This window comes from Mastigoproctus giganteus, chromosome 7, assembly GCF_048544385.1.
Source record: "Mastigoproctus giganteus isolate SK-2022 chromosome 7, ASM4854438v1, whole genome shotgun sequence".
NCBI lineage: Eukaryota > Metazoa > Arthropoda > Arachnida > Uropygi > Thelyphonidae > Mastigoproctus > Mastigoproctus giganteus.
The window spans coordinates 159127302-159142451 of NC_143581.1; the positions used below are offsets into that span (position 1 = coordinate 159127302).

Sequence of the window (15150 nt, forward strand, 5' to 3'; positions counted from 1 at the left end):
CCCTTTATCCATAGCAGCAACTTGCCCTTAAATCCACATTGCTTTGAATACTCATCACAGTCATATTAGGCCCATACAGGAACTCCCCGAATTACGTAAGAGTTGCATTCCGCGGAACGCTGCATAAGTCGGATTTTACGTAAGTTAGAATTTCCCTCATGCTTCTGCAGCACTTGCAACTGCACTCACTGAATTGATTGAATCAAAAAAGAAATGTTCGATGAACATGTAACTAGAATTATTTATTGTATTATTCAATTTTTTATCTCATGTGCAGGAAAAATTACAAAAGCATGCAATTTAAAAAATTTCAAAATTATAAAATTACAAAAAAAGAGAGGAGACAGGCATAACGTCAGTAAGTTTTACCTCTCAGGCACCGTTGCCAGAATTGATGTCTTCAGCTGATAAGTGCGCCACTGCGGAGGTTGAGGGCTGTGGAGATTTAGAAGGGGGTCGGCCACTCAACCTTACAAAAGAATATATTAATGAATGACTGGACGGTGGCTTTTTTCTTTTCATCGTAGATTTCTTTTTAGCAAGCAAGCATATCATTCACCCCTCTGTTAACTTTTAAGAATCATTCGCTGTCAGAATCCATCTTCCCAAACCTTGCCATTGCCGATGCAATTTCACGAAATGCCATTGCCATCTCTCTGGTGATGAAGGGTCTTGGCTCCTCATTTGGTTCATCTTGAGCTTCGTCAGCAGTTTCTTCTATCACTATTTGTGTTTGGTGGTAGAAATATGACTCTCGCGTTTGAATTGGAATCATCTCTAGATGCGAAGGATGTCCAGGAGCATTATCTAATAGAAGCAAAATCTTGAAAGGAACATCATTGTCTTTACAATATTTTTCAACCTCGGGAATGAAGCAGCATTTAAACAAATCCTCAAAGAGAGATATTGTTATCCATGCTCTCTGGTTCAATCAGAAATGCACAGGTAGGGTGGCTTTATTAATGCCCTTAAATGCACGAGGATTTCCAGAATGGTACACACGCAGTAGTTTTAATCTGTAATCTCCCACTGCATTATCTCCAAGCAAGAGCGCGGCCCTATCTTTTGATGCCTTGAAACCTGGCATTGTATTTTCCTCTTTGGCAATGTATGTTTGATCTGGCATTTTTTCCCAATACAAAGCAGTCTCATCAACATTATAAATTTGCTGCATTGAATGTCCCTTCATCAATAATTTTTTCCAACACATCACAAAATTTCTCTGCAGTTGCAGAATCGGCACTGAAGACTTCACTGCATACTTTAACGTTGTGGAAACCAGCACGATGCTTGAACCTATTAAACCACCCATTGCTTGCCATGAACTTGGGTTGGGGTTTGCCGTACTTATCCATAATATCTTCATAAATACTTCTTGCTTTTGCTTGAATGATTAGACTCAGGGGGCTCTCGCTTCTGAATCTGATTTTCCATTGATATTATTAATAGCTTTTCCATCTTCGATATAGCACCTGAATGCTGTTTTGTGATCACTGTTGACCTTATGTGCATTGATCCTTTGACATGTTCTTTTATACATGCACTGTCCTTTAAAATAGTATTCACTGTTGAAGCAGCGCGACCTAATTCCCTTGAAATAGATGACAAATTTTGCCCTGCTTTGTGCTTCTTAATCATTTTCATCTTCATTTCTAAATCAATTTTGTTTCATTTCCTGCACTTTTCGTTGGTCGCTTTCCCTTCATCATTGTAATACGTAATAGGAATGAAGAGAAGTTTCTGAAAATTTGTTTTTTATATGATTGAAGATTTCAGTGAAGACACATAAGACACATAAGTGAAGACACATATTTCAATGCACATAAGGTCAACAGTGATCACTGTTGACCTTATGTGCATTGATCCTTTGACATGTTCTTTTATACATGCACTGTCCTTTAAAATAGTATTCACTGTTGAAGCAGCGCGACCTAATTCCCTTGAAATAGATGACAAATTTTGCCCTGCTTTGTGCTTCTTAATCATTTTCATCTTCATTTCTAAATCAATTTTGTTTCATTTCCTGCACTTTTCGTTGGTCGCTTTCCCTTCATCATTGTAATACGTAATAGGAATGAAGAGAAGTTTCTGAAAATTTGTTTTTTATATGATTGAAGATTTCAGTGAAGAAATCTTCAATCATATAAAACTTCAATCATTTTACACTGTTATTGTGAACACATTTCACCATAACGGTGTAAAAAGCCACACAATTGTAGTTATCGGTATTATCGCAAATGTAGTAAGATCAAGTTTACTACTTGTTTATAATAGATTACGCTAATAGAAAAGCCCAATAAACTGGAAAATGCAAATTGTTTTTATTCTTTTATGGTTGTTCCCCCTTGATTCTTATAATAAAACATATGATAATGATGAAAGGGTAGTGCAATTTCCATTATAAATATGACCTTTTAGTTCCTGTAGTTCTAATTTTTGTTTTACACTGCTCATGTCACACCAAACTGAATAGCGGTAACACCATGCTACCACTATTCCTACAATGTCTGCATTTGATGACTTAATCATTACTTCACATTGATCAAATTTATTTGGAGCTACATATCACTCCCTCTACTGTAACAACAATCATGAAAAATGGTGATAAAATTAAAAAGACAATAGAAACTGCAAGAAGGGAAACTGTTACAACTCTTAGATACTTGTGGTCCTGTGACTGGAAAAATGGAACAGTTACTCTCGCTGTAGGTTGACCAGTTAAATAAAAGAAACATTCCTCTCACACAAAGTGCTATTTGTGATAAAACAAAGGGTTTGTTTGATGAGATAAAAGAAAAGGGAAGGCGGTGATGAAACTTTCATAGCATGCAAAGGCTGGTTCACTAATTTCAAGCAGCAAACTCAAATTTACAATATAAAATTAATAGGTGAGGCTGCCAGTGCTGATTAAGAAGCATTTTTTTTATTATTTTTTTATTTTTTTTTACATTTATTAACGCACACAGTTTACATACATTCATATATATACAAGACTCACATAGAAGATTTATACACAGTTATATACACATTTCCATTCACAACATCCAGGGCATTGTGTGTGTGTGTGTGTGTGTGTGTGTGTGTGTGTGTGTGTGTGTGTGTGTGTGTGTGTGTGTGTGTGTGTGTGTGTGTGTGTGTGTGTGTGTGTGTGTGTATCCTGGTGGCTCCAAGGCAATAACCCATCTCCACCTTTCTTCTCTGTGATAGTTTAGAAACTGTAGGCCACTTCACCACCAGGGAGCAGCCAAAACCCGGGCAGCTGCCACCTGATGCCAGTCCCCAGGCACAACGAAACTGGCCTGGTTCTACTATCCTATACGTGCTTATGTGCACAAAATCCCGCACCCACCGGAGGTAATGCTATACTGGTGGGTGCTGATAAAGAAGCAGCAAGGCCGTATCCTGAGAATTTCAGGCAACTCATTGAGGAAGGTAAATATCCACCTAATCTTGTTTTCAATGTGGATGAGACCAGCCTTTATTGGAATAAGATGCCTTCAAGAATTTTCATCTCATGTGAAGAGAAATATGCTCCTGGATTTAAACCTGTCAAGGACCAATTAACTCTTTTCTTTGGTGGAAATGCTTCAGAATGGTAAAACTGAAGACATTGCTTGTCTATCACTTCGAAACACTGAGGGTGATGAAGGGTTCATTAAAGCAAATTTACCAATCATTGGAGACAAAAGATGTCTTCATAAATTGGTATACAGATAATTTTTGTCCAACGATACATCACTAGTGTGACAAAAATAATTATCCAAGATGGGCACTGCTCTTTTAGGACACTGTCTTGGACATCCACCAATCACTGGACACTGTCTTGGACATCCACCAATCACTGGAAATATAAGGACAACAGTGGATGTAAAGGTTGAATATCTGCCTCCAAATACCCCCTCTCTTTTACAACCAATGGATCAGGGTGTCATAGCAAATTTTAAAGCCTACTACCTTCAGCAGACATTTAAAAAGATGTTACGGGAAATGGGCAACTGTAACATGTCTGCCAGAGAATACTGGAAGTCCTATAATATCCTGAAGGGCATCAACAACGTTGATTCTGCTTGGAAAGGGGCACGTCAACTTGTTTTAATGGAGTGTGGAGGAAAGTGTGGCCTGGGTCCATACTAGATGACTTCATGGAATTTGAGGAAATGCCACAGGTTGCAAATGAAATCACTGCAATTGCTCAGGAGGTAGAGCTTGACAATGTTGAGCCTGATGATGTGACTGAGTTGTGGGAGAGCCATTCCCAGCCTCTTACAAATAAGGAAGTGAAAGATTTAGCTGCACAGTTAACTGCAGCATCAAGAACAAGAAGAGCCCATTTTTACAGTCTATAAAAACCCATGACATGCAGGAAATTCTGGTTGGGATTAATAGATACCTACAAAAGTTAGGAAAAATTGATCCTGACTGGGAACAGAGCCTTACTGGGTGGAAACGGAGGAATCAATGCAGTGTTACAGCTATACTACCGTGTTCTGCTGCTGAGGAGGCATCAAGCAATGCAAACAACCCCTCCTTTCTTATTTTAAAAATAAAGCTGAAAGGTTGAATATCTGCCACCAAATACACCCCCTCTCTTTTACAACCAATGGATCACTAACTGATCCAAAGATTGCAGAGGAAGATCCAGTAAACCCTAATAATCCACAACCAGAGCCTTCCTCTTGTCAGTAATGCCTACTTATTTATATTTTATTAAGGAATAAATGTGATTTAAATGCATGTATATAATGTTTGTTAACTTAAATATTAAAATTTTTGTATTATTTTATGAAAGAGCCTGAATTTTTGTACACCTGAAAGGCATTCCACTGAAAAACATTATAATTCAGGTTTAATTTACACCAATTTGATATACACTGGTATCTCCAGGAACTCAACTCTATCGTAAACTGAGCCCACTCCCATAATTGCTTAAAATATTGCATTCTTATTTTGATTTTATTGCCCAACACTGGAAGAAAAATTTTTGTTAAATATCAAATCTGAATTTTAAATAATCACAAAAAAACTTGACATATAATCACAAAAAAACTTGAATAATCACAAAAAATATGGTTTACAATTATATTCCCATGTTGAAAAAAAACCTGCAAAATTGATCTTATTTTTTTTATGCAAAAATGTCCTATACATCTATTTGTATTATTCAATTCATTCTAGATATGAATTCCACAAAATTCTTTAGTATCAGCTTTTGTAAGCCCAAATCGGATAACTGAGGTCAACAATTGCAATCTCATCCTCCGACTTTCAAATCTATTTTCTTTTGCCATCTATTATAAATTGTCTGTAGTCAGTTGGAAGGCTGTGATTAGTTAACACAGATAAGAGATAGCAGTATGTACTAGAAAAACTTCAAGACAATTTGTACATTTAACAGACACTGAAGTGACACACATGAAAAATATAGATTATGTACATACCACAGAAAAGGTTAAGGAATGGATTTTTAGGAAATTTAGCTAATCATGAACATGTTAATACCAATATTGATTAATTTAAAAAATTATGGATTATAACATTTTAAACATTTAATGGCATATGGTTATATCATAAACAGGAATATTTAATATATAAACTGATAATAATCAAACCTGATACAGAAAAGTAGGCCTTTGCAGAACCATTAATCACATCTTCAGGTAATGTAAAATTGTAAGCAAAATTGAACACTTCACCTTCCGATGCTGAAACAATGTTTTATTTTTAATTAGTTCTTATTTGTATCCCAATTAATTTTTATTCCAATAAATTTTAATGAGCAACTATTAATTGTTTAATTTACAAAGATTACAGTTTGCATTTTTTCTACAGAATAAAATAATTTTTGTTAATAAATATAAAGTAATCATAGATAAAAAACATATATCTATAATATAATAAAGCTATAATATAATAAAACAAGATTTATTTAATATAGCTAAATGAAATGAGACATCGTCAGCTAAGCATGTGAATAAAAGCAAGTAGTAATTCTTTACTTATGTACGGAATGAAGAACCTTTTTTCAATAGGAGGCCAAATGTTAATCCAACAGGCCACAAGTGTGTGTGTGTGTGTGTGTGTGTGTGTGTGTGTGTGTGTGTGTGTGTGTGTGTGTGTGTGTGTGTGTGTGTGTGTGTGTGTGTGTGTGCCAGCCAGATAATGCTAATACAGAATTAATACAAAAAGGCTTCTTTTTTTTTTTCATAAATTAAAAAAACTATAAGGAAGTAAAAATTATTTATTTACTTTTAAATAAAAATGTTGCAGTTATTTACATCTACCAAAATTTTAAAAAAATGAAGAGGCAAACACAATTTAAAGAGTTTTTGTGTGACTATTTGTTCTGAACAAAGAACTTGATGTTCTTTCTTCAGCTTCAATTGATCTTTGCACCGGAGGGGATGTAAACTTCGAAGGGTACACATAGTATATTTTTTTATTATTATTTAATTTACAACATATATATACATTACAAACAAATCTGTAGATTTATTTATTATTATTTAATTTACAACATATATATACATTACAAACAAATCTGTAGATTTATATTTATGGATAATATGCATAAATATAAATACACAGATTATGCATATTTATGAACGTTATAATATGAGAATATGAGAAAACAAAATAGGAAACAAAAGGAAATATTTATTATTTAACATCTAAATACTAATAGTCAGTTTACAAAACCCACATTACTGACAATAATCACAGTTAAATAATATAAAAATCAGTGATTACATTTTGCAAAAAAAAAAAAAAAAAATTATACAAATTATAATCAAATATGCAAGTACTGTATTGTAATAATCTTATTATGTTGTTATTTGATTTTTAGGAGCATTAGCAACTAAGGCCATATGCTCCAGGGATATGCGGTGGTCATTCCCTGACCTTTCCGCATCCTCTGTATTTGGTGGTCACGGGCTTGAATCTTATTATTCTTTGCTTTTCTTTGCATGTGTATCAATCACTTCATTTATTAATTTTTCCAATAACTCATTCGAGCCCTCTAAGCTTATATTCATGCAATCTTGCAATATTACAGTACAGATGAATATATAATAAAAAGGTTATTAAAATATAAATTAAATATAAATATATAATAAAAATGCGTATTTTGAAAAATTCTGTGTCTTTTGAATTTTAGTGATTTATTTTTGCCATGTACCACCTAACAAGTGCCGCATTTAGTTGATGTGATTTTTTGTGTTGTGTTTATTTGAAATAAATTTATTGAATTCGTGTGTTATAAAATAAAAATTACTATTTTTCACCGGAAGGCAATTTTATTTTTATTCCACCAGTAATGAAACTCACCCCCAGTCACCCCCCCCCCCCCCCGATTCAACACCGATGGTTGTTATCTGTGATCACAGGCATGTCTTGGATTATAGTAATATGTAAAAATTATTATTAGTAGTAATAGTAATGGCATATGATGCAAGAAAGCAAGCTTATAAAGCATCAGCCAAGGAGTGGGGCCTCCCACATCACTTGTCCACCTTCAATATTTGTCTAGTTCTTCCTTGAATTTATTCAAACTGCCCACTTCCACAACAGATGGAAGTTTTCTCCAACAATCAATAACCTGCTAGCTAAAGGCAAACCTCTACACATCTAGCCTGCAACCATCCTTCCTCAATTTGAATTTATGCCCTCTCATATATGTAATCTGAACAAGAGGAAGAATGCCATCAGCACTGAGCTTACTCAATCTATTCAAAGTTTTAACCTATAATGGGGCACACACACTGGTCCTTTCCCCGTCTTTTTTATTTTTATTGTTGGCAACACTAGACAAAACCTTCCTCACTGTTATCTCTTCAGATAGCTGTTTATTATTTATCTATCAACAGCATGAGCTGTTTGTTATCTGTATCCTTTGTTTTGTTTGTAAATAATTGGATAGTTTTGTGTTGGTTGTTTAGATCACTGCATGTCCTGAAACATGAGTTTTATTTTTGTGTTGTCAGTCTTTTAGACCAAAGTAGACCTTTTAATATGGATGATAAATTTGATTACAAAATCCTCATGATGTTAATTGACTCCATAGAGTGCGTCTAGAAACAGAAACAAGCGATGATGAACTGGAAATAAGTGGAGATGAATCAGGGCAGGAGAAGACAATTTTTTACAAGACTCAGAACACAACACTGATACAGAATACAAAGGAAACAGTTCTGATGAAGAAGTATTCATTGAAGGTAAATCTGATGACATTATCCTTGGTAAAGATCTTGAGACTATTTGGACATCAATACCACTGCACAGTCAAGTGAGAACTAGATGATATAACATAGACACTCATGATAAAACCTTACATCATAAAGTGAGAGAGAGAGAGGCTAGTACTATTGTTAATGTTTAGAAGTTATACATTTCTGATGGTATGTTGGATAAAATCATTGCATATACTAACATTTATATTGAAAATATAAGTGCCAACTATTCTAGAGAATGTGATGCTAAGAACATAATGCTTATGGAATTGGATGCTGTTATTGGCTTACTGTATTTGGCAAGCATATACAGCGGGGCTCATATAAATTTAGAAGATCTTTGGGCATTGAATATTTCCATTTAGCTATATCTCTCAAATGATTTAAATTTATTCTAAGATGTTTGAGATTTGATGATAAAGGAATTAGAGAAGAGCAGCAAAAGATATTTGATAAAACCATTCCAATTAGACAAGTATTTAAGGACTTTGTTAAAGGATGCAAAAAGTGTGTTTCGATGAGTATGCCACCATTGACAAAATGTAGGAAGATTTTCATAGAAGGTGCTCATTTCATTAGTATATAAAACTTAGCTTGTGCAATATGAAATAAAAATATTTCCTCTTGTTGACCCTGCCACATTTTATAGAAAAAATTTAAAAGTTTACATTGGAGTGCAATCACCTGGTTCTATTGCACAGAGCAATGTACCAATTTATGTGTTGAAATAACTTTTCCAGACAATTTCCAATATGGGTAGAAATATTATCATTAATTACATTAGTTTACAAATTTAAGTTTGTTCACTGGGGTTTGAATTTCAATAGGTCCTACAGCCGAAATATGTTGCTGTGATTTCAAATATGACTTAGATTTTTTTCTATCACATCCAGATACATCACAATTTAAGAAATAAAAAAGTATTGTTTTTTACAAAAGTATATAACTTTATTGTATTTAGTATTGATAAATTGATAGGATTACATTTTCATATATCAAAAAATACATAAATACTAACAAGTATTAATCAAAATTCTGAAACATTCATTAATCAGACCTTTGTCTCTTTGTTTGAAAAGAAAGTTCAATCATTTTTCTTATGTACAGTGCCAGGTTTCTCTCTTTTTAAACACCAGCAATAGTTGGCCATCATGCTTGTATTCCACCTTCCCTGGTACCTCTGCTCCATTTCCTTTATGTCCTGATGGAATCTCTCCCCTTGTTCTTCGCTCATCTGTGCAAGATTTTAGGGGAAAAAATCAAGATGGGCATGCAAAAAATGAATTTTGATGCTCACATTGCAACCTAAATTGCAAAGCTTTTCAAGCATATTTTGAACAATTTTCTCATAATCCTGTGATTTATGATTTCCTAGAAAGTTTTCCATTATACTTTTAAAAGGAATCCAGGCTTCCCTTTCAATGTCAGTCATAGAAGTTTCAAACTGACCATCTAAAACCAATTTTCTAATTTGGGGACCAATGAAGATACCCTCCTTAAGTTTTGTGTCAGATAAACTGGAAAATTTACTGCAAAGGTAATGAAAGTAGTTGCCATCCTTATTCAGTACTTTAACAAATTGCTTCATTATGCCTAACTTGATATGCAGTGGAGGTAAAAGTATTTTATCTGGTCAATATTTTTTGACCCAGGTGTAAGATTGTGCCTCAGAGGCCATTGCTTCTTTGTCCAATGCAGTGCTTTAGCTGTGCTATCCCATTCACAAATAAAGCATGGCATTTTAGTGTACCCACCCTGTTGCCCCAACAACATTCATAACACTTTTAAGTCTCCACATAGTTGCCATTCGTGATCTTGATATTTAATTTTCTCCAGAAGCAACTTTAGATTGTCATAAGTTTCTTTTAAGTAGACTGAATGAGCAACTGGCACAAATGTGTACTTATCTCCATTATACAAGAGAACACCTTTTAAACTAGTCTTAGAAGAGTCTATAAATAGTCTCCATTCACTAGGAACATATGATGGAGCTCCTAAGGCACTTATTAAACCAGCGATATCACTGCAATATACGAGGACCTTCTTGTGAAAAATACTGTATAAACTCCCTTTCATGATTTCTGTACCAGGAAAATGACGTATCTGGAGCAAGTAAGTTCTTCACTTGAAATCTGGATCCCAGAATTTCAGCAGCATACTTTGGAAGACCTAAGTCCCTTACTAAATTGTTCAGTTCGACTTGCGTGAATTGCTGTGGCATTTAAATATTTTCTGGTTGATAACATTCCTCTTAACTAACCTCTTTAGCTTCTGCTTCGGTGGAAGAAGATGTGGACTCAAAGTTTCTGGTGGAGGTTTTACAGGCAGATCACGTCCATGCAGAACAGGTCTTATGGCTGACGGTAGATCTGGATATTTGATGTCCTTTTTATTTTTTGAATTGCAACCTTTAACATCACATACACAAAAGTAACATTCGGCATGGCTTACTGGTTCACGCCACACCATAGGAATAGCAAATGGCAAGCACACCTTTTTTCTTTGACTCCATTTTCTAAGATGTTCGACACATGTATGGCATACTTTATGCAGTGCCCATGATTTATCCTGATCGCCTAGTTTTATGTCAAAGTATGCATAATAAGATTTTTTCACAAAATCGGTAATATTTCACTTCTGCTTCACAGGAACAAAGCAACCACATATGTAACAAAATATGTTGGGACTGTTTATACACTTTCTGGTTGCCATACTAAAAGAAAACTAACACACAATGAGAGCTCACGATGGTTTTTACAGGAGTACTGTGACTGCATAAGGGATGTGCCACTTATATAGGCTCTGTGGTTGAGTGGACTGTACAAACAAGTGAGTGCGTGCTCAGACAAGTTTAGCCCATAACTACACACAGGAGTCTTCCAGACTCCACTTGGAAAATAAAATTCTGGGAATCACAGATGGGCTGGAAGAGCAGGGTGGGGAGACCGTATACCTTCCTGGGTCAAGGTCAGCTACCTTGCATTGTGTGTCGTTATGGGTTAAACATGCACAATCTGTTATATTTGATACTGATTACGAATATAGGGGTATAAAACTTGTAAACCATTGTAGAAACTATAGTTATGTACACATTTGAATATAATACCTAGATAATATTTTGTTAATGAATTGTGAAAAATATTTACGTGATAGAAACAAATGGACTTTGGTTTAGTAATCAGTAAACATGCATAAATAACTGCCACATACTTTTACTCAAACCCCAGATACACTAAACCAGTGTTATTTGTTTACTTCTATCCCACTAGCAAAAAAACTTGGAGATGAAGATGACCTAACTCTTTTAGGAACAATAACAAGTGTGAGCAACCACTTCACCTGGTGAATATCAAGGGCAGAGCAATTCATACCAGTAAATTTTATTTCAATGAATGTTACCACTGTATCCTATGTTACCAAAAAAAAAAAAAAAAATCAGGAATGTGACAATGATTTCTACCATGTATCACAATGCCCTTATTGACCAAATTAGCATATAAAAAAACTATATAAAATCTACAGTTAGATTTTGTTGATGAAATGAAAGGGACATTCAGTCACAAGATGAAGCAATCAGTAGCCGTAGACAATTTTTTTGTCTATGATGAATATTGTTAGCTGGTTATTGTTGGTGGTGGTTATTTGGTTTTTAGGAGCATTAGCAACTAAGGCCATATTGCTACGGGATATGCGGTGGTCATTCCCTGACCTTTCCGCATCCTCCGTATTTGGTGGTGACGGGATTGAACCCCGGTCTAATCAAGAAGCATGTGCTACGCACTGCTGCTCCTTCCCACCTGGCTACGGAGGCGCCTGGTATTATTGGCATAAATGCTTACAAGATCTACCAAATAAAAGAAGAGAGCAGAGGACTGCCACAATGCCTCTTTCCAAAAGTACTTGCCCTGAGTGTGATAAAGGGACATGTTATGTTATGTTATGTTATTTGGTTTTTAGGAGCATTAGCAACTAAGGCCATATTGCTCCGGGAAATGCGGTGGTCATTCCCTGACCTTTCCTCATCATCCGTATTTGGTGGTGACGGGCTCGAACCCCGGTCTAATCAAGAAGCGTGTGCTACGCACTGCTGCTCCTTCCCACCTGGCTACGGAGGCGCCATAAAGGGACATATGCAGGATTGTTCACAAATGTCATGTTGCCAAGAGCAGTAAAAATTTCCATTCAAAAGTTATGGGTGAGCCATGTCCGAAGAAATTGAATGGTGACATTGAAGGCAGATGAGCATATTGTACAACAAAAAAAAATATATAATAGTAATAGAAAAGCAAAACAAATGTGTAAAAAATATAGTGCATATATATGTAAAGAACACAGTGCCGTATTTTTTTGTGATTCTGAAGAACAGTCAGTACTTTTAATGTTTTTATATGTTTACAGGCATAATTTTGAGCAACTTATTTTTTTGTGATGTGTAATATCTTTTCTTATGTTCATAAAATACTTAAATAAATATATGTAACTAAAGAATTTTGCGTTTCATTTATATTTGTACTATTTTAAATGTTTATTTGATAAGTATTTAAAGTAGTACAAAGGTGTGTGTGTGTAATCTCCTCCCCTTGCTCAGAGATTACACACATAAAGGAGCATAAATTCAAATTGAGGAAGGATTGTTGCAGACAACAATGATGTTGTCTATCCACTTCCGCAACATCAGTTGCGGAAGTGGATAGCTTGAATAAATTCAAGGAAGAACCAGACAAACTATTGGAAGGCAATGGATAGGTGAAATAGGAAGGTGTTTTTTTTTTTTTTTTTTTTTTTTTTTTGGCTGATACTGTATAAGCTTGCTTTTTTGCACCATTTCCCACTATTAATCTTCTTCTGGCTTTATAACCCAGGATGGATCATAGATGTTATGTTTAAGACCCATCTTAAAACATATGTCTAAGTCATAAGTCTAAGTCTAAGTCTAAGACATATGTCTTGTTCGATATAATGATGCAGTAACAAAACAACTGGATGCAGAAAATAATTTTGATATCATATACTTGGATTTTTCAGGAAATCTTTCAATTTGTACATAAAAGACTGCCGTACAAATTGGAGCAGTGTGGCATTAAGAGCAATTTACTGCTCTGAATAAAGGGATGGTTGAGTGGAATAAGACAGAGGGTCTAAGACATATGTCCTAGACTTCTCAACAATGTCCACAGTAAGCCCTCCCAGAAGTCAAACTTCTCCAATTACTTATTCTCATGATCTTTAAGTCCTCTTCTATGTCATCCATCCATTCATCTTTTCCATGGTCTTCCTCTTGGTGGGGCGCACCATAGCCGTAGTTGCTAGTGCGCCAAAAAATCCAAATAAACCAAACCAATCTTCCTCTTGCCTTTCTACCTGTAGGTTTCCATTTAATTATCCTCTTAGTTGTTCTGCTGCCATCCATTCTCATAACATGTCCCAACCAGGCAAGTCTCTGGCTCTTCACAAATCTGACGATGTCTACACCCTGAATAAGATTGTCAAGTTCATGGTTCATTCTGATCCTCCAGGATCCATCAACATCTTGTACAGGCCCAAAAACTTTTCGCAAAATTCTATGCTCAAACACTCTCAACAACTGCTCACTGCCACTATTAATAGTAATACTAAAAATTCCTGTATAAAGAATCAAATGAACAGGGAAAAGACCACTGCGATACCACTTGTGCCAAAATCTAAGGCACGCCCCGCTAATGGTTAAATTTCAATCACACGTCTCCAGATGCTGCAATTTGCAGAACTGAAAGCTGTCTTTGTAAGACCACCCTTTCTTTCCTATACAGGTAATTGAGCAGTTATATATCTGATTGCACAATTACCCCACATCTTTTTTCATTTAACACTAACATTAACCTGCATATTGGTAGCAGTCACCTATTACTGCTACCCATATGCAGTACTTTGCATTTGTCAATGTTAAACTTTAGTTGCCACTTATCAGACCATCTGCCTAACTTTTCTAGATTCTGTGGCAGTAGCTTACCCTGATTACTGTCAACCACTCCAAAACTTTGTATTATTCGCAAACTTAGACATTAAGCCTCATATACCTTTATCAGTATCATTAATAAATATAGAAAACAACAATCGGCACAGCACTAAAGTGTGTGGGACCCCACTAATAATCACCCTCTGTCTTATCCCACTCAACCATTCCTTTATTCAGAGCAGTAAATTGCTCTTAATGCCACATTGCTCCAATTTGTATGGCAGTCTTTTATGTACATAAAAGACTGCTGTACAAATTGAAAGATTTCCTGAAAAATCCAAGTATATGATATCAAAATTATTTTCTGCATCCGGTTGTTTTGTTACTGCATCATTATATCCAACAAGATTGCCCCTTAAAAAAACCATGCTGGAGTATAACTGCATCCTTGTCTAGATGGCCTTACATTACTTCTTTTAGCAGAGACTCCACTATTGTATCTGGAACAGAAGTTAAGATAACAGGTCTATAATTACTCATGTCACCTTCTGATCCCCCTTTGTGAATTAGAGATACCTTTGCACATCTCCAGTCCATAGGAACCTTTCCTGAATTCAAAGATGCTCTTATAATTATGGCTAAGGGTTTGCTTACCTCCTTTGCTGGCTCCCTTAATATAACTGGATACATCCCAACCACCACAGGCACCTTTTTATGTTAAGCTCCAACAATCTCTCTTCCAATTTCCTCTCAGTTATCACAAAATTATTTATCTCCCTGTTAGATTTTGATATACTTCTGGAATTCCCTCTCTAAAGCACTCATGCATGAATGTATATGCAAAATACCTATTCAGTTTCTCAGAAAATAAATAACTTAACCATCAGCACCAGGTGGAATCAATGTGATTCAAACCCCTTCCTTTCATTGTTAATATAAGTGAAGAAGTTTTATCTGCTTTTCTTGGCATTCTTTGCCAGAGACTTC

General features: G+C 35.2%; 1 protein-coding gene across 1 annotated transcript in view; it reads right to left on the reverse strand.

Annotated features, from left to right (window-relative positions):
• LOC150083283 (pregnancy zone protein-like) overlaps window positions 1-15150 on the reverse strand; it is a 374597-nt gene that overhangs the window by 163142 nt on the left and 196305 nt on the right. Inside the window, exon 15 of the mRNA XM_090378461.1 lies at window positions 5610-5702. Within this exon, the coding sequence (XP_090234587.1) occupies window positions 5610-5702 (93 nt within the window). The remainder of the gene's footprint in view (window positions 1-5609; window positions 5703-15150) is intronic.